The sequence below is a fragment of the Camellia sinensis genome, chromosome 14 (genome assembly GCF_055761805.1).
Source record: "Camellia sinensis isolate YWXY chromosome 14, ASM5576180v1, whole genome shotgun sequence".
Lineage (NCBI taxonomy): Eukaryota > Viridiplantae > Streptophyta > Magnoliopsida > Ericales > Theaceae > Camellia > Camellia sinensis.
In genome coordinates, this window is record NC_138974.1 from 91155390 (window position 1) to 91176221 (window position 20832).

Sequence of the window (20832 nt, forward strand, 5' to 3'; positions counted from 1 at the left end):
GATCAATGGATGTTTCTTCTAAGTGCACAAAGAATAAAATTAACTTCTCCAATACGTATCATATGGCACGAGGAGGGTAAAATCCCTTGAAGCAAATTATAATAAATCATTAATTTCTACTTGTGTGGTATGTTTGGTGTAGGTACACTTGACAGATTCAGTTTAACTTCTTAATCTATTTTTTTTTTTTCTTTTTGTAACTAATTTAACCAAAAAATCAAACCAACCCGGCTCAACCCAACCCAACCCAACCCAATTGAATTGCAAACGACACCTTAATTTTTTGTGGTGCTATGAAGTTTTTACTTTAGAGTTATAGAAAGTTTGTTAATAAAAACATATGTTTATAATTGAGTGACTTGCCGTATTTTCAATAATTGATTTAGAAATGTCTATTTTTAAAATATACGACTAAACATATTTTCAATTTTTTAAAAAAAAAAAAAAATCTTTTCCAAACTAACCAGACCTCTATTTATATTTTGACTTTAAATTTTTAACAACAAATGGAATAAATTACATTTTAACCCAATAATTTTATATTTAATTACATTTTGATCTCATCATTATTTACACTATGTCTTTAGACACAGGCATATACTAATTATCATACAATTCAATTTATTTTTACATAATTTTCACATATTAAATTTCAATAGACTTTATACAAATACTATACAAATACTACCCTCAACCAGTGTTCATTTGCGCTATAGATAGAATTCCTCTGAAAATGAACCAAGGTTGTTGGGTATTGGTCATTCAAATCCACTCATCTATCACAAACTATTTTGGTTTTGGTTTTCTTGTTCTCTTTCATTTTAGAATAAGATTTCAAATAGGTAAGCAAAAAGATAAATACTCCAAATTATATCCACATTTTAATTCCGGTGGCATCCCTCTACCTCTAGCAGTATCTTGGAACCTCGTTAAATATCAGAAAAACAAGTAGAATACAACATACATAACAAACTACCCCAGGGGTGGGATGAGCTATTTCTTACAAACACAGTGGAACTTAAATAATAGGTATCTCCATAGAATTGAACCTTAAACACCCAACCTTTGTTCAGCAGAAAAAGGAGTACAACATACATAACAAAGTATCCCGGGGAGCTATTTCTTATAAACACAGTGGAACTTAATAACAGTATCGCTAAGAAATTGAAGTCCAAACACCCAACCTTGGTTCAACAGAAAAACAAGTAGAGTACGACATACATAACAAACTACCCCGGGGAGTTATTTCTTACAAACACTGTGGAACTTGATATCACTATCTCTAAAAAAGTACAACATACATGACAAAGTACCCCACGAAGCTATTTCTTACGAACACAGTGGACCTTAATAACATTCTATAAAATATTTAACCCCAAACACCCAATCTTGGTTCAACATGAACAAAAATTACACAGGCAACCAGTGATGCTCATGCTGACTTTCATCCAGCATTGCCATGCCGCAATTTATCCATTACCCTTCTAAATTCCGCAAATATGTTGATGCTGACTTACACAGGCAATCGAAGAGGCTCATCCCGACTTTCATTTGCATTGTCATTCCTCAATTTATTCATTACACTTCTAAATTCTGCAACAATTTGGACAAAATGAACAAATTAAGTTTGTTCTCGGGTGTACTTGCTGTTATTTTACCAATATTGATCATTGTCCCAGCCATGGCTGGGTAGTTCGCTTTGAGCATATGGGTCATCTCTAATCTCATCAAAGAAGCGATTTACAACAATTCAAAAAGCACAAACCCATATGCCCAACGCCAGCTACCCAATGCCTGGGACAATGATCAAATTGGCAAAATAACAGCAAGTACACCCGAGAACAAACTTAATTTGTTCACTATCACATGATCTCTGCCGTTGGTTCAGAGTACAAATTCAGCCAACAATGATGAAAAATAGATCACAATAGTGACAACGAATGCTACAGCCTTTGGATAATGTGTTTCAAATGGTTGATACGTTGTTTAGAGGATGCTACCCAACAATGTAATGAAAACCCAAAAAAATTTGTGGAATTCATCATAAGAATCAGCTGCCAGCTCCCTACAAACCATCACAAGAGAATGAAACGAGCATCAGAATACAAAATAAAAGGTTAAGTGCAATACAATTGAATTCACAGGGGTGGCACCCAATGGACACACAAAGAAAAGGGCAAACAAGGTAGTAGGTATGGTAAAGGGGTGGCAAATGCAATGCCAATTCATACACAGGAACCCAGTCAAATCTACTACCAGTTAGTGGTTTATGTTTACTTATTTTTACATGCAGCATGCTTAAAACGAGGTCTGTGTGCAGTCCTAGCAGCATGGGGCAACAAATAGATTAAAAAGAAATAAATAAAAATCAATTAATTAATTAATTAACACTTGGGCAAATTAAGGCTTGAAGTTAAAAGAAGATACTTTACCAATTAGCACATGATGTTTTTTTGGGTGAATAAGCACATGATGTTAATCTAAACATACATGATATTTCTCCTCCTTCAGGTTAGTGGGTTTGCATTTGAGTGCTTTTTTTTCCTTGCATATGAGTTTATTTTATATCATGTAAATTTAAGCATATACACATTTATTTCACATATATAAATATACCATCCATATATTATTAAATATATAAACTTACATACATATCACGTATAAACATACTATATGGGACATAATCAACTATACTTATATAGAGTTTTTAGTCTTACATCCATTCATAACTTCTTAATGGATCTAAACTCCACAAACTACGATTTAAGTATTTCTTCCATACAAACTGCATATGAAAATTTCAAGTAGAACAACAAGAATAGATAGAGCTCTCATCTACAAAACCCTCCTATCAGAGTTGTATTATGTGAAGAAATGCGGACATAGGTATAAGATAGCTCTTAAATTCTTAGGCTCCGTTTGGTAAGCCTCTCAATTATAGTTTCACCCATTGATTTAAGTGTTGTGTTTATTTTGAGCTTTCAAATCATAATTCTACACCTATTTCTCAAAACTCAATTCAAAACATAATTATTACTTTTCAAAACTAATAACCAAACACATAATTCAAATCAATATTTTAATTTTTTAAATATTTTAAAAATATTTTAATTTTGTTAAGATTTTAAATATTTCAATATTTAAATATGTTACGATTTTTTTAATTTTTAAATTTTTTGAATATTTTTAATTTTTAAAATTTTTTAAATATTACAATTTTAATTTTTTTAATTTTAAAATATTTTATAAAAATAAATTCAAACTCTATTTATAAAAATATTTTTAAATATTTTAATTTTTTTGTTATATATTTAGTTACGATTTGAGTGTATAATTGTGAAAATAGTATGAAGTTTCGAGTTACGTGTTTAGTTATAAGTTTTAAAAATAATTTCTTAATTGAATTTTATTTTATGTGTTTATTTACGATTTGAGTGTAGAGTTGTTTTTAAATTTAAAATATTAAAATTTTAAATTAATTAAATTTTTTGAATATTTAAATTATTTAAATTTTTACAATTTAAATTTTTTGAATATTTATTTTAATCTTTTACTTATTAAATTTTTTAGATTATTTAAATATTTATGATATAAATTTTTTGAATATTTATTTTGAAAAAAAATTATTTCTTTTGTAGTATTTTTAATTAAAAAATTGATTAATTTTATTTTCTGTTAATAATAAAAAAATTTAATTGAATTTTAAAAAGAATTTGGTTATCAGTGTTGATCAAAAATTTCAATAATGTGAAAATAGTGTGTTTTGTTATGAGTTATAACAATTTAAATTAAGTTTTGAAAACTCTTTCCAAAACTCATAACCAAACAAATTTTCTCACTCATGTCAAATCAAACTTTCAAAACTCAATTCAACACTCTATTCAAAAATCATAACCAAACAAATATTCTACACACTCAAATTATAATTTCAAAACACACAAACTCAAAATACAACTCATATTCTCAAATCATAGTTAGAAAGTCTTACCAAACGGAGCCTTAATCTTTGACGGGCTGAAAATTTAAAATATGGTTATATATTATGGCTATGAAAAGAGTATAAAATTCAACAGTCAATTTTTGAGAAAAGCAAATCTAACGAAAGGGCTACGAGAGTCTTAACACAATTTTACATACACACATTTCTACATATGCACATTCATGAAGGTACACTTACATTTCTTTTAGCTAAGTTGAGTTTTTTCTTTTAGTTTCCTCTTCTCTTTTCTTACTTTCTTTCCTTTTTATTTGTTTTCTTTGAATATTTATATAACTCACACAAATTATATTACTGGGTACACCCCCTTAAACTCAGATCCTGTGCCCCTTTTATAGTCTACCGCAAAATTGAACATATGCAAATCACATGCAAATTTATAAACTGAATTGACAATCTTACCCATCCATCTCTATTCCTCTTCTAAATATACTGTTTGTTTTCTAAATATTTTTTGTATTTGATAGGGAGGAATGCATGCATATATCTACATATTCATACATATAACACAAATTGAATGCTTCCAAAAAATCGAGGTTACAACTTACATATACACACTGATTTATGTGTGCTTGCGTATGTCAAGAAATACACACACAAATATGTATCCACTGCAGATCGTGCATCATGGCCCTATCCAATTTGCTAGGAAGGTATAATAAATGGTAATGAATGTTTCATTTCATTTATTTATGCAATTGTTCTAAATGGATGTTTTTGGGATAATCAAGCTAAGGAAATTAAAGGCTCCGTTTGGTGGAGTTTTCAAAATCTAGTTCCACACTCACTTTTGAGTGTGGTGTTTGTTTAGGGTTTTCAAATCATAATTCTACACTCATTTCTCAAAACTCAATTCAAAACATAATCATTACTTTTCAAAACTCATAACCAAACACATAATTCAAAACTCTTTTCAAAACTTCATTCAAATCAATATTTTAAAAATATTTTAATTTTGTTAAGATTTTAAATATTTTAATATTTAAATATGTTACGATTTTTTTAATTTTTTAATTTTTTTAATTTTTTTAATTTTTTTAAATATTACGATTTTAGTTTTTTTAATTTTAAAATATTTTATAAAAATAAATTCAAACTCTATTTTATAAAAATATTTTTAAATATTTTAATTTTTTTGTTATGTATTTGGTTATGATTTGAGTGTAGAGTTGTGAAAGTAGTATGGAGTTTCGAGTTATGTGTTTGGTTATGAGTTTTAAAAATAATTTTTTAATTGAGTTTTGTTTTATGTGTTTGGTTACGATTTGAGTATAGAGTTGTTTTTAAATTTAAAATATTAAAATTTTAAATTATTTTAATTTTTTAAATATTTAAATTATTTAAATTTTTACGATTTAAAATTTTTGAATATTTATTTTAATTTTTTACTTATTAAATTTTTTAGATTATTTAAATTATTTAAATATTTATGATTTAAATTTTTTGAATATTTATTTTGAAAAAAAATTATTTCCTTTGTAGTATTTTCAATTAAAAAATTGATTAATGCTATTTTTTGTTAATAATAAATTTTTTTAATTGAATTTTAAAAAGAGTTTGGTTGTGAGTGTTGATCAAAATTTTCAATAATGTGAAAGTAATGTGTTTTGTTATGAGTTATAACAATTTGAATTAAGTTTTGAAAACTCTTTTCAAAACTCATAACCAAACAAATTTTCTTACTTCACATGTCAAATCAAACTTTCAAAACTCAATTCTACACTCAATTCAACACTTTATTCAAAAATCATAACCAAACAAATTTTCTACACTCAAATCATAATTCTAAAACACACAAACTCAAAATACAACTCATATTCTCAAATCATAGTTACAAAACTCTACCAAACGGAGCCAAAATGTTTCCACCACCTAATCAATTATACCTCAAAATATATAGAGGTGTTACATGTTTGTATGACAATTGGTTGTTCACTACTATCTCAAAACATCCATTTAGAACAATTGCATAAATAAATGAAATGAAACATTCATTACCATTTATTATACCTTCCTAGCTTCAAACACAAAAATTACAAGATTTTATAAAGAGAAGAGAAGAACAAACTTGTTCTTTCCAAAGCTGAATGTGTACAAAGATCTTAAACATCTAGCCCTTCCATTTAACATCTAGGCATACAAGCATCTATGTATAGCTTTAAACACAATCATCATGTTTTATATCACTATCACCTACATTTATAGGGAAGAGAGGTGAGCCAAAGCCCAACAAACAATGATATAGCAAAGCTATTTTAGGACAAGGATATCTCCTATTTGACTAATCATAAGTCTACAAAAATCTTAGAAGCTTAATTTGCATTTTGAGCATAACATATTCAATGCATTTCCATTGCCAAACATAGTGATAAGGCCCATCTGGAGAATGCGTATCATAACATATCAGAACATGACGATGTCGACTAAGATTTTGTTAGAACCACAAACTAGTGGTGGTAGATCCCATCATAACAAATTAGTATACTTTGCATCCCCTAATAGCCACTAGGACCATTGTTGTCAAATCGAGATACGAATTGTGCATCATTTTTTTATCTTTCTAAATCACATAGCATATTGTATGGTGTATCACAAGATTTTTTAACATCTTTAAATATAGACAGCGAGAAAAATAGTAATAGAAAATACAAATATTGTTAGTGAACAATACATTAAAATATATATAATTCTTAAAATTACAAAAGTAAGGTTTCTTAAATTAAAGCTATTATAAAGCATGGATATTTTGACAAACATGTCATACCTGTCCTGGGCATAGTACTTTTGCATACGCATCATCCCCCAGAAGTAACTAGTGCACTAGAGTGGTGTGGTAGCCGGTAGCCATGAGACGGTGGACCGGTGGTGACATGCTTGGTATGGCACTGCAGTGGTCATATATGGTAGTATGTCATTGCTATGGTGAAATGGAGGTGGAAATGTGGTGGAGGGGGTAATGTGTGGCAGAGGAGGAACAAATAATAGTGGTATTTAGTGCCATTCAAGGCATCGATAGTTAGAGAGACGAAAAAAAATGATTGAAAAAAAAAGAGAATAAATAGAAGGAAGGCCATACGTAGATGAGAAAATGTTTTAAATATTTATCCAAAAATGGTAAATTGCAAAAAAAAAAAAAAAAAAAGGTTTGATCATTGTAATGATTTAAACCCTGCCTACTTAATTATTACAGCATAAACTCTAAATTTTTAAAATGAGTACAATTTAAACAATCCATCCATCGTCTGATAAGGATGTTAAACTATATGGCACTCGTAGCAATGTTTCATTGCCTTTTTTTGCACGACTCACACATCACTTATCCAAAATTACTCTTCATCCTTCTCTCATCTACCACCTTTCTCTTTCTTCTTTTTTTTTCTCTTCATTCTGTCAACTACACCACCACACTCAACGTCCATCTCCACCAAAGCACAACCAGCTCTGCTATTTCCTTTGGCAATCCACCTTTGCTACCCACAATTTGATCCACCATCAATCCAACTCTCTGGAGTTATGGAAATTGTTTTTCTCCAATAAAATTAATAATTACAATTAGAATCCAAGATTAGCTATGTAAAACGGACTGAGAGAGTTGATTGAACTCAACTTTGATGCTCGGGGTTCTCCATTTTCAATTTGCCGAAAATTCCAAGAGACCAGAGAGATGCAACCAAATTCAGTCCCACAGGGGGAGAGAGAGAGAGAGAGAGAGAGATGGAAGTAGATTCACAGATCTGAAAACAACCTTTCCCAAAACCAGCGAAAGGATGTACAAGTCTACGCGCGTCAGCCGAAATGTGCAAGCGTAAAATAAACAATGTAATTCGCTCTACTTGGTTTTGGTTTCCAGAATTTTTTTTTTTCTATTGTTTTTTTTTTTTCACTCAAATTTTTTAATATTTTAAGTAATTTTTTTTTAACTATACACATAAAAAAATATAATTTTTGTAAAAAAAATTTAAAAAAATTCAATAAATATTAAAAATACAAAAAAAATAAAAATTCAGCATATTTTTCATATTGTATGTATTTATTAATTTTTAAAATATTTTTTTTTATAAATATTTTACTTTTTAAATACATTTAAGTAAGGTGCGTGTAAAAAAAATTGTTTAAAATTTTAAAAATATTCACTAAAATAAAAAAAAATGAAAAATAAAAAACTTAGGCCTTGTTTGGCAAGAGGCTATTTTAGTCAATTAGCCAAAAAGTTACTAAATTAACCAAAAAACCAACAACTCATACTAAAAAGTCAAAGATTCTCTTTTCTCTCTACTTTTTGCACATCTTTTCGTAATTAGTCAAAAAGTCATCCCAAACATAGAAGTTTTTTTTACCTACTTTTTAGCCAAATAGCCAAAAAGTTACTAAATTAGCCTGTTCCCAAACGATGCCTTAATTTCTAAAAAAATTGAAACTAAAATGGGGGTGGGTGTTTTGTCGGGTCGGGCTTTTGCAATCAGGATTTTGACATGGGATTGGAGATGAGCTGGGCTTAGCTTGACTCATCATCGGGCCCGATTTGACCATTCCAAAACCCGCTCTAAAAGGAGTTTCAAAACCCATTTGGCCCACAAGATCTGGGCCCAGCCCGACTCATCGTCAGGCCCTAGAAGGATTTCAATACTTAGCCGGCCCACACAGCACCACATGTGTGAAACTTCCCACACACCAAACACCATCAAATCTTCCGGAAAACCGAAAGAACACCGGGAAAAACTTCAAAAGCATAACAAGGGCTCCATATTTTAGCAAACTTGGGAGTCCCTGCAAATTCAATAGCATATCATCAAGTACAATCCACAAAAACTGCAGATCGGACATAACAGATTTAATCATGTTGAGTCTCCGCAAATTCCATAGAGAGCATATATATCATCAAACACAAGCCAGAAAAACAAACAGATTTAATCATGTTTCAGCAAACTTGGGAGTCTAGAGCATATATATATATATAAAAGCGCGCACACCCAGAAGGAGATTGGATTGAAAATCTTCAAAAACACTGAAAGAATGTGAATTAAAAATGAAAGGTGGGGTTGGTATTGAAGATGGATTCATATATGAAGAAGAAACCCATCTCACCGTTTTCAAAGCCTCTCTTTTCTTCTCGAGTTGACTTTCGAGTCGACTCGTACAGACCCGACACTAGCGAGCAGAAAAACAAACAGATTTTAATAATACAAATTTCTATCAAATAAAAACCTAATTTTGGAGGTCAGACAGCAGATTAAACTCAAATCTGAAATGTTTCTGAGAGATTAAAGAGAAAGAACAACTATAGAGAGGGAAAGAGCGAGAATCATCACCATCATATGCAGATCTGAGATGCTTCGGCGAGATTAGTTAGAGAAAAGCCATATTCAACACAATCGCAAGCGGCGGCCGAAGAGGGCTGAGATCCTGACGAGTGCCATCGGTAAGAGAGGGAAAGAGCGAGAATCATCAATATCATACGTAGATCTGAGATGTTTCGGAGAGAGAAAAGCCAGACTCAACACAATTGCCAGCGGCGGCAGAAGACGGATGAGATCGGCGGTGTTTCTGACAAGTGCCATCGGAAACCGGCGGTGGTGAGCTTGCTGCAGCAAAGGTATTTTAGCCATCGCATCAAAACAAAATTAAGAGCATGGAAAAGATGGGTCTAGGTCTGTTCGCAGTGTATATCTATATCTATATCCAAAGCGAAATTATTCATTGCTGTGTGCCCACACGAATAATAATTTGCATTTCAGGGGCTTATGACAAAATAATTTTTCGGGATCATTTTAAATATTTATAAAAAAAATAAAATTATTGTGTTTAATTTAGAGTTTTTAAAAATAATTGTCTAAGTTTGTAATTCGTATTTTTTTTATATTTTTTTGTATTTGATAACTTTAAAAAAAAAACACAAATATTATAGTTTTTAAGCATATTTAAATTAGATGTATCTACAAAATAAATAAGTAAAAATTGTGTAAAATATTTTTTTTAAAAATACTATAAAACACATAATTGGTCCACAAAGAGAAAAAAAAATGACCACACAAAATTAAGCTAACAACTAATACATATACATATATTTTATATTTTATTTTTTTAATTGGACTAACAACTAACATTTATAAATATTTTTTAATTTGGCATTTTATCAAATGGGCCAAATAGATTTTTTGAGGCACCTTTAAAATAGCTTAAATTAATTAAACAAAATTGAATCATTTTAAGTTTTTAATATAGTGCAAGACTAATAAATTTGGGGCTTTTTTTTTGCCTAATTTTGGAGGTCCTAGGCACAGGCCTCACCAGTCTTAACCCAGGGCCGGCCCTGATAATTTGCCATGTATCGCATTGTGCCGAGAGCTTTTATTTGCACACACCATTTACCCTATTTACACACACTTAATGAATTTTTTTTAATTACATTGTTGTCCTAAAATAAAACTACCAAAATACCCCCTTTCTCTCTCTCTCTCCAGTGACCACTCTTCGTCTTCCCTCTGAACCATCGTCGTCTTCTTCCTCTCATCTGTTGCAGTCTCACTCTATCTCTCATCAATGGTGGGCTTTGAAGTCAGAGCAGTCCTAGCCGACTGGACCCGCAACTCCAACCCTACCCGCAACTCCACTAACCCCCGTAACTCCACCCACCCCCGTAACTCCATCTACCCCTCCGACTCCATCTTCGATTTCACCAGTGACAATTCCTTCGGCGACGCCGCCGCTGCCGACGACGACGCCACATTCTGCCTCGTCAACAGCAAGTCACCTTCTCGCCTTCGCGTCGGCCCCAAATGGCGATTCCAGCAATAGCTCAACCACCTCCTCCAACGCCGCAACAAAGAGATGGAGGCCAAGAAGTGCGAGGTCGAGAAGGAAGTGCTCGCCGCAACCGCTCTCTCTCTCTCTCTCTGAACACCATTAATGAGAGATAGGATTTGATCGTTGCTTGCTGGTGTGAAGGAAGGTGTGTGGATGGGAGTGTGTGTATGGGATATAACTGGAACAAAATTGTGTGGGATGAGTAAACATTTTTTTTTTTTTTTTTTGTGTGAATTAAGAAGGATGTGTAAAAAGAGGAATTTGTGTGTGTAAATAGAACCTCCTCATTGTGCCACCTATGACCACATATAAAATATCTGTTTTGCCCCCTGGTTTAAATGTCACTTTCTATGTTTTATGCCTCCTAGGAACACATATATGAAACGTCTGTTTTGCCCCTTAGGATATATATAAAGCATGAATGTATAATGAATAGTGTTTTCTACTTTCGATGAATAGTATCCTCTCATGTGTTGAAATATCTGTTTTGCCCCTTGGTCAATGTCTATACAATATATATAAAGCATCAATGTATAGTGAATAGTATTTTCAGAAAATTCTATTTCCACACGCTCGGTTACCTTAGTGCAGACACTTAATGAAACTGGGTTGTTCTATAATATTATTAAGAAACATTACACCGAAAGATGGACTATGTAACAGTACAAGATTGATGGTTTCAAGGTGCGACACTCACATAATTGAAGCTTGAATCTTAACTAGAGAGAAGTTTGGCAATTTGACATTTATACCAAGGATATCATTGACTCCGTCTTCTTCAGAAATGCCTTTCTGAATGACAAGACGTCAATTTCCAGTTCGATTGGCATACGCCTTGACCATTAATAAATCTCAAGGACAATCTGTGAAATTTGTTGGGGTTGATTTGCGTACACCTGTTTTTAGTCATGGGCAACTATACGTGGCATTATCTAGATGCACGTCTTTCGATCGTATCAATATCCTCCTTCCCAAGGATGAGCCGGATTCCACTACAAATATTGTTTACCCTGAAATTTTGTTATAATGATATGTTCGAAAATTGATGAGGTGTTCGTAAGAATTGTGGGAAAGAATAAATTTGAAGACCTTGTCAAACACATATTTTTGTAAAGTATACACATTTTGTAAAGTAGACGATAACTATGACCTACTTTTTGTAAAGCTTTCCACCGATGTGGACTTTGTTGCATTTCTTATATTTTTGTAAAGCCTTTTATTCCCCAATATTTTTGCATTTCCAGTATAGCTAAATTTGGCTTAAGTGTATTTAATATAATGTTTGTTTGGATTATGTAGTGGCAAATCTTATTTTATTTTTTTACCTCCAGTTATTTTAATGGCTTTATTTTTGTCTAAAGATGCATACGTTAATTTGGGACATCTCTGTATGGGTGTTTTTATGTGTGTTTGTATTTTGTTTTCATGCATAATTATTGATTTCTCATCTAGAACATGTTTATTTCCTATAACAAGTTTCATGCTCCTTTGTACCAATTAAACGTATCTAAGGTCAGCTACTTCTCATGCTTTTTTTGAAAATTTAGTATTGTTTGATATTATTTTGCTTTTGAAACTCCATACCTTTTGTTTTCCTTTTGTACTTATAAATGCACAATTTATAGATTGTGCTACGGCAGATTTGAGCAATATATTTTTTATACCTATTTATAGTTGGGACTATTTGATGTTTATTTAAATTGTTTTTTGTTTTTGTTGCAATATATGTTTGTAGCATTTCATTACACCATGTTAACCCATTAAAGGTATCCTTATTCTTTAATAGAGTAATAGGCTTCCATTGAGAATGAAATTGTGTAAGGTTTTTTTTAGTTCATGAAATTTTTTAAGATTTAATATTGTCATTTCTAAGATTTAATAGTCATTTCCTATTGCGTAACATTTGTTAGGGTGCACTGCAATATGGCATATGGTTGCTTGGTCTATTAATTACTTCCATTTTTGAATTTTTTTTTAAAAAAAACTTAAAAGTTTAACAGGGGAGCTCTATTTTTGGTTAGTTTACTTTTTTGTTTTGTTTTTTTTTTTTTTTTGGGGGAGGGGGACAAATTTGTTTGGGTTTACTTGCAATGTTTATGAAAGAGATCTTGCTTTAATTACACCTGAAAGTCATGTGTTCAACCCTTTACTTGATTAGTATATTCAACTACAACTCTATGTTTTGACATGTGTCTTGGATATTGTTAAATGGATATAGTATGAACTGGAAATTGACGTTTTATTAGGATGTCTTTCTTTTATTTTATCAATCAAAAGAAAACACAACATAATCATAGTATATTGCCTTAGTTGTCCTATTATTTTTTCTACTTCGGAGTTGATTATTTAAAATTAGAGGAGGTTGATTATTTACTTGGGAGTTTTTTTTCTACTTTTGCTCATTTTTTGTCAAGTGCTTCGAAGAAGGTTGTAGCGACTCTAATTTTCTTTAGTCATTATTTATTATTATTATGGTTATTACTAGCTTATTTTATTTTTGACTTTATTAATTGTGTGGTCACATGAGAGTTAATGTGATATTTAATGGATTAAATGTTGTAATTATTAATTGGGTGGTTACATGAGATTTAATGTGATATTTAATGGATTTAATGATGTAATTATTAATTGGGTAGTTACATAAGGTTTAATGGGATATCTAAAGCATTTAATGTTGTAATTAATAAATTTACTACATATTATAGTTTATTAAGCTATTAGATATTGAGATTTAGGTTTATAGTATAATATTATTAGGTTATACTAGCTCTTAGGTTATTATATATATAATAATATAGAAGTATTCAACTAGGTTTAGGAGATCAAAAGGAAAAGAGAGAGACCAAGTTGTGTGTGTGTGTGTGTGAGAGAGAGAGAGAGAGAGAGAGAGAGAGAGAGAGAGAAATCAAAGAAGAAAAGATTAGGATTTTATTTTAGTGGTTCTATTAGTTCTTCAAATAATTCTTTGATTTTCAACATAATATTGTGAGTACAAAACTCACTTTCCTTGATTTATGTTTAATTCATTGTTTTTATTTATTTTTTATTTTTTTTATTTGATGTCAGTTCGATTTTGTCTTTATATAAAGATGATTGATTAATTTTAATTATTTTGTTTAGTTGTGTATGTAAGGTTTATGGTTTTTAGTTGATTGATTGATTTTGATGATTTTGATTAGTTGTGTATGTCAGATTTAGAATTTTTATATGGATTTATTTTATTGTTGTAATCACACGCATGGTTATATGAAATTTAGAATTAATTAGGAACCCATAGATAAATTCCTTATACTCCACCATGACTCTATGGATTGTTGTTTTATTTGAGTGATGGTGAGAAAGAGTGTATAAAATAAAAAGTGAGGATTATGAGATTTATTTGAACGCCTTAGGCTTGGCATTGTTGTGTATATATATTGTTGCCTCGTTCTCATGAGTAGACGAGTGCTTTGATTTGCGCGCGTACGTATATGTTAACCATCCGGGAGAGTGTGAGTCAAACTCGGGACAATATCCCCGTGCAAGTTTGGCTTCGGAGCGGTGTTAGGTATACGGGAGGCACATGGGATATATGTGTAGGCCGGAAGGAGAGGGTCAAAGTGGTGGAGTTAAGGTACAAAAGTTTAATTATGAGTTTATTGATTTGTACATCTTGAAAAATAGTAATCGACCTCAATAAATTATGAAATTTGAGGAGAGGCATGTATACGTGATTTTGAACAACTTTTGTGTTGTACCTTTTTATTAAAAAGATCGATTAGAACTTATAATCGGATGACCTTGGTTATTGTCGGTTTGATTCATTCTGGTAATGCAGATTTTATAGGCTGTTTTAACCTACGAAACGAGCTCATTTTTATTGGTTTTGCGTAACTGAAGTAAAACATTATTCTACACACTTTTCATGTTTTGAACTTTTTCGAAAAGAATCATCTTAGGGCAGTTTTTGTTCATTTTCAGTTTCAGATTTGTCGATTGAATTCTGTCTAGGTTTTTCTATCAAGCTTTTCTCTCAACCTGTTTAGTTTCTGTTAAATCCGTTTACGTTGTCTTTTAGAAAATTTGATTCTGTACAACTTTCGTTCTTTGAGTTTTGGTCAATTCAAATTATTTAAGCAGGAAACGGTGCATTTTTATACTTATTCAACGAGTTACTTATGATTAAATTATACTAACTTTATTTTTTTTGCAGGATGGTGGGTCTTACTAACTTTTTATACAGGGCTGACCCACCATATTTTTATTTTCATTTTGTCTATTTTATAATCAATTTATATTTCGTTGTGTACGGACAAGAAATTAAATGCTACCGTATCTCGAGAAACTACCCATTCGTCTCGGTATGGTTGGAACTATTTGTCTTGTTCCGTAACAAGAAAAAATGTACTTTTTTGTTTGTGTCTGGTGGACACGTGGGTGTCAATTCTTGTACTCATACCAGTGTACCTGTATACTGACCCGTTTTGTCTCTTGGCAACTCGGGTGCGTTCTATTTGAGCGCAGGTGAGCTTCCTTTACAGGATTGGTAGAGGCTTTGGTGGTGACAAGAAATAACTGTGATCGTAGGACATGTCGCTTGGAGTTCTTTTATTTTTCTTGAGCTTAGGGTTAACACTAATTTATGTATTTATTATTTTCTTTTAATGACTTTAGTATTGGAATAATTTGGCATGGTTTGTAACTGTACTTTATTTAAGTTGTTTTGACTATTTATTGTTACCTTGATGTTGAGGTATTGGTTAGTTATGAATTTATGGTGGATGGTTTGGTTAGCGTGTAGTTTTTTGTTTCACCCCTAGGATTTGGATGATAAATATTGATTGGGGTTTAGCCCTAATTTGATATTTAATTGTCTGAATTTTGGGGCGTGACAGTTTCGTATCAGAGCTCTAGGTTACCCTAGACTTGTGAGAGTTTAGGGGATCCTCGGATTGTGGAAACATGGGTTAGCTAGTTTATTTTGGTGGTTGAGTTTATTCTAAGCAGTTATAAATGAATTCTTTTTGGTGTGTTTAACTTGAAGGTGATGGCTGGAAGGTATCTTTAATTTTTTTTTTTCAAAAACCCATTAGAGTACTTTTTGATCATATCTTGGTAGTTTGTAAAAAGAGAACATATTGTAGCTACCTCATTGTCTAGACCTATTCGTGTTGAGACCCCTTTAGGAGGGGCAGTTACTCTTTATGAGATGTGTAAAGATTTTGAGATTGATTTTGCAGGTATAGTCTTGTATGCGGACCTAATTGTGCTAGGGTTTGAGGGGTTACAATTATTTTGGGTATGGATTGGTTGCGAAGTACCTTGTGACTCTAGATTGTGCTAGAAGGACTGTAAATATAGATATTCTCGATATGTCATGGCTTACCCACACTTCTAGTAATGGAGAAAAGTCGGTGATGACGAGTTTTCTATGCTCGGTAGAAATCCCTAAGCAGGATATTAGTAAGGTAGATGTGGTACATGAGTTTGAGGATGTATTTCAAGAGATACCTAGACCTCCACCTCGACAAGTAGTAGAATTTCGCAGTGACTTAATGCCAGGAACTGCACCAATTTCTAAGGCGGCATACAGAACGGCGCCTAAAGAGCTTGTGGAAATGAAGAAGCAGTTGGAAGAGATGCTTTAGAAAGGGTTCATTCGTTCAAGTAACTCCCCGTGGGGAGCACCTGCGATCTTTGTCTCCAAGAAAGATGGCAATCTCCGTATGTGAATAGATTACAAAGAGCTGAACAAGGTGACTATCAAGAACAAGTATCCACTACCTAGAATCAAGGTTTTCAAAGGCGTATTCGAGGCGCGACTTGAGGCAAGACGTACGGAAAACGCACAGATGTGTTCTGTTTGGGGTGAGACCCCAGCTATGCGTACGCGTCAAGATCAGAGGCATAAGCATTTGTCGCGCTTCATGCGCTTTTCACGCTTTCGATAGCAAGGCGGAAGCCTTTGAAGAGTTCGATTTCAAAATTCAAAAAAGGAAAGATATAGTAGTTGATAGAAAATTGCTATAAATTAACTTCGATTCAAACAGAAATTGCTCAAGAATAAGTTATAAATACCATGTAAGTCGATCTTCAAATCAGAGTCCAACAACTTCAAATCAGTAGCCTAATCTTCTTCAACGAACTAGGGTTTTCAAGGTACGCAGTCTCTCTCTCTCTTTCTGTCGAGTTGAGTCGACTCTGTCTCTGTGTGTCTCTCTCTCATTCTGTTCTCTGCATCGTCTCTCTCGATCTGCTTTTTACATCGTCTCTCTCGTTCTGTCACTGTGATGTATATATATTATATAATATATGTATCTTTGTTTCGTGCAGTATATATGTTATATAATATAGCTACAGTGTAGTATAGTGGTCTATCTATCTCTATCCGACTGTGATGGATATAGATTATATAATATATATATATATATATATATATATCTTTGTTTCATGCATACAGCAGTGGACTAACATGTTATTATATAATATATTATATCTTTGTTTCAAGCGTACAGTGTAGTGGACTACCATGTTATTAAATAATATATTGTATATGTAGTGGACTAACATGTTATTATATAATATGTTATATATGTACAGTGTAATGTTATTAAATAATATATTATATATGTAGTGGACTAACATGTTATTACATAATATATTATATATGTACAGTGTGGTAGATTACCATATCATGCTTAATATTATTATTTTAATGTTTCTCCTTCTTTTATTTAAAATTATTATTATTATTATTATTATTTTGATAGACTATAATTTATTATTATTAATATTAATATTCTTTTTTTCTTTTCGCCATCCCACCTAACCAGTATCTTTTTTTTTTAATTTTTTTTTGTTTATTTTTATATAGTGCTATAGTTGATAAGTTTGTGGGGGAAAAAAATGACTAAACCCAAAGGCCAAAGAAAAGATTTTGTCTGGAAGTATGTAAAAGAAGTTGACGGGGAAAAGTATTTTAGATGTAAATTTTGTGATCAAACTTGTAGTGGTACTGTAAGTCGATTTAAAAATCATCTAGCCGGCACGCATAAAGGCATTAAACTGTGTTCAAAAGTTCATAAAGATGTAAAGTTGGAATGCCAACACGCATTAAAAAATTTCTTTGAGCAAAAAAGTGCTCGTAATGAGATGCTATATGAAATTGGATGGGTGCTGGAGCAAAGGGCAAGAGTGGTGCTTCTCAATCTATTAAAGGCGATACTGGTGGTATGACACAAGCACCAAAACCGAGGGGTCCAATGGATAAATTTGCTAGTTCTCAAGCACGACAATCTACATTGAACTCCAACTGGAAACAAGAAGAAAGAAAAGATGTGTGTTGAAAGATTGGGCGTTTTATATATTGTAAAGCTCTTCCATTTAATTTAGTGAATGATCCGTATTGGGTAGCTGCAGTTGATGGAATTGCAAATTATGGACCTGGTTTCAAACCCCCTTCTATGCATGAATTGAGGACTTGGATTCTTAAAGCAAAAGTAAAGGATATAAATGTCATGATGGAGGAACATAAGAAAGCATGGAAACAATATGGATGCTCAATTATGTCTGATGGCTGGACAGATGGGAAAAGTAGAGTTCTTATTAATTTTCTTGTGAATAGCCCTACTGGAACTTGGTTTTTAAAATCAATTGATGCATCTGATACTATAAAAAATGGGGAGTTGATGTTTAACTATCTTGATAGTGTCGTAGATGAAATTGGAGAACATAATGTTGTTCAAGTTATTACTGATAATGCTTCAAACTATGTCAATGCTAGGTCGAGACTTATGGAGAAGAGGAAGAAGTTGTATTGGACTCCATGTGCTGCGCATTGTATTGATTTAATGTTGGAGGACATTGGAAAATTGAAAGTCTGTGACCAAACTCTCTCGTTATCTAGGCAAGTGGTCAAGTTTATATATGGACATTGTTGGGTTCTTTCAATGATGAGATCATTTACAAAGAACAGTGAACTACTCCGTCCAGCAGTAACACGGTTTGCCACTGCTTATCTTACTCTCCAAAGTCTTTACAAACAAAAGCAACCACTCCAAGCTATGTTTTCTTCAGAAAAGTGGGCTTCTAGTAGTTGGGCAAGAAAGGTTAAAGGGGTAAAGGCTCGTGCAACTGTGTTGTTTGATCCAAAATTTTGGCCGAATGTTGCTTTTTGTATCAAAAGCACAATACCTTTGGTTAGTGTTTTGCGAAAAGTTGATTAAGAGGAAAGGCTTGCTATGGGTTACATTTATGAGTTGATGGATTTGGCTAAAGAAAAGATTGCTTTCAATTGTAGAGGAAATGTTAGGAAGTATGGACCAATTTGGAATAAGATAGATGCAAGGTGGACACCACAACTTCATAGACCTTTACATGCTGCCGGTTATTATCTAAACCGTCAATTGCACTATCGAGATTCATTCTCCAATGTTGAGGAGGTGAGGTAAGGATTGTATCAGTGCATGGATAGAATGTTGAGTTATGATGAGCGTCTCAAGGCTGATATCCAATTGGACTATTATGATCAAGCAAAAGGGGAATTCGGAAGTCGTGTTGCAATTGATTCCAGAGCGATACGCTCTCCCGGTAAGAAACTAATATGAAAATAATTTTCCAATTACATTCTATAAAATTAAAATACGAGATTGAAATTATTTGTGCATTTTTCAAATTATGTAGCTGATTGGTGGATTCGTTTTGGGAGCAAAACACCAGAGTTAACAAAATTTGCTATTCGAATACTTAGTCTAACTTGTAGTGCTTCAGGATGTGAGAGGAATTGGAGCACCTTTGAGTCGGTAATATATCTTTCTTTCGTAAACTTTTTTATGCATAAAATAAAATATTCATGTTTCTTATTTTGTTTCTTATATTATTATATTAGATTCATACAAAAAAGAGAAATAGGCTTGAGCACAAACGTTTGAATGCTTTGGTCTATGTGAAGTACAACACTAAACTAAGAGCGAGGAGTATCAGAAGAAGACAAAACATCGATCAAATACTAATTGATGAAATTGATTCGGATGATGAATGGATTGCTGACAAAGAAGATCCTGTCTTCTCCCTTGATGCTTCTTGGCTTGATGAAGAAGAATTGTTCGATGTTGAAGCAATTAGGACTGTGTCTATCATTACATATGATAGAGGTGTGGAGAATATATCAACTACGACTACGATTAATGTTGCCTCATCTTCGAATGCGAAGAAAAGAAAAGTTGGTGAAGGTTTAAGTAAGTTGTTAAACAATTATGGACTAGTTGCATATATATTATTATATGTGCCTATTTAATTAATTTGAAATCCTATTTCTTGTATAGGAAATGATAGAGGAAAAGGCAAGGCAGTAAAATGCACCCTTGCGGATGACGACATGGAGTCGGAAGAAGTTGGTGGAATAGATGATGGAACTTATCCCATTATAGATATAGCGGACGAAGATGATGACAATATTAATGAGGATGACTTAGAGTGACCTATTATTTATTTATTACTTTGTTCAAAGAGTATTAGAGTTTTAAGTTATTTTGTTTATTGAACAATTGGAATTTAAGTTTTTGACCATGACTTAAGTTATTTTTTTATTATAGTATTAATCAGAATGACTTAGAAAGCACTTATAATACTTGAAATAATTAATTAATTTTGGTTATATGCTTTGAATGGCCTTTAAAAATTTTATTTGGCAATTCTTATTTTTTTTACTCTTTTTATGCTATATTTAATTAATTTTGCATTTTATAAAAATTAAAAAAATCAAAATTCAAAAGGCTTACGCCTCGAGGCTTATGCCTCGCCTCAACAAGGGTAAAACGCCTCGCCTTGCGCTTTTGCCTTTAAAAACACTGCCTAGAATTGATGATTTGTTTGATCAATTGAAGGAGGCAACCATTTTCTTTCAGTTTGATCTCAGAACGGGTTACCATCAGATGGGTGTGCTAGAGGAAAGTATACTGCTAATTGCTTTTCGGACCCGATATGGGTTATACGAATTTCCTGTAATGCCTTTTGGTTTGACCAATGCTCCTGCCTATTTCATGGACTTGATG

The 20832-nt window shown here is 32.2% G+C and overlaps 1 protein-coding gene and 3 long non-coding RNA genes across 4 annotated transcripts; 2 read left to right on the top strand and 2 right to left on the bottom strand.

Moving 5' to 3' along the window:
- Nucleotides 1–1043: 1043 nt before the first annotated feature.
- LOC114284383 (uncharacterized) lies at nucleotides 1044–7319 on the bottom strand. Its single transcript, XR_003636880.2, has 2 exons — nucleotides 6762–7319; nucleotides 1044–2065 (listed from the first exon to the last, which is right to left on the bottom strand). It is a non-coding gene; the product is annotated as an uncharacterized LOC114284383 (long non-coding RNA).
- A 4-nt stretch (nucleotides 7320–7323) lies between these two features.
- On the bottom strand, nucleotides 7324–9715 carry LOC145807596 (uncharacterized). Its single transcript, XR_014350836.1, has 2 exons — nucleotides 9307–9715; nucleotides 7324–8764 (listed from the first exon to the last, which is right to left on the bottom strand). It is a non-coding gene; the product is annotated as an uncharacterized LOC145807596 (long non-coding RNA).
- An 8234-nt stretch (nucleotides 9716–17949) lies between these two features.
- Nucleotides 17950–19005, top strand: LOC114284366 (uncharacterized). Its single transcript, XM_082905112.1, has 2 exons — nucleotides 17950–18010; nucleotides 18173–19005. Exons 1-2 carry the CDS (start codon nucleotides 17950–17952, stop codon nucleotides 19003–19005), a joined length of 894 nt encoding a protein of 297 aa, XP_082761238.1.
- Nucleotides 19006–19221: 216 nt separating this feature from the next.
- LOC145807817 (uncharacterized) lies at nucleotides 19222–19704 on the top strand. Its single transcript, XR_014351234.1, has 3 exons — nucleotides 19222–19369; nucleotides 19463–19581; nucleotides 19668–19704. It is a non-coding gene; the product is annotated as an uncharacterized LOC145807817 (long non-coding RNA).
- Nucleotides 19705–20832: the final 1128 nt, after the last annotated feature.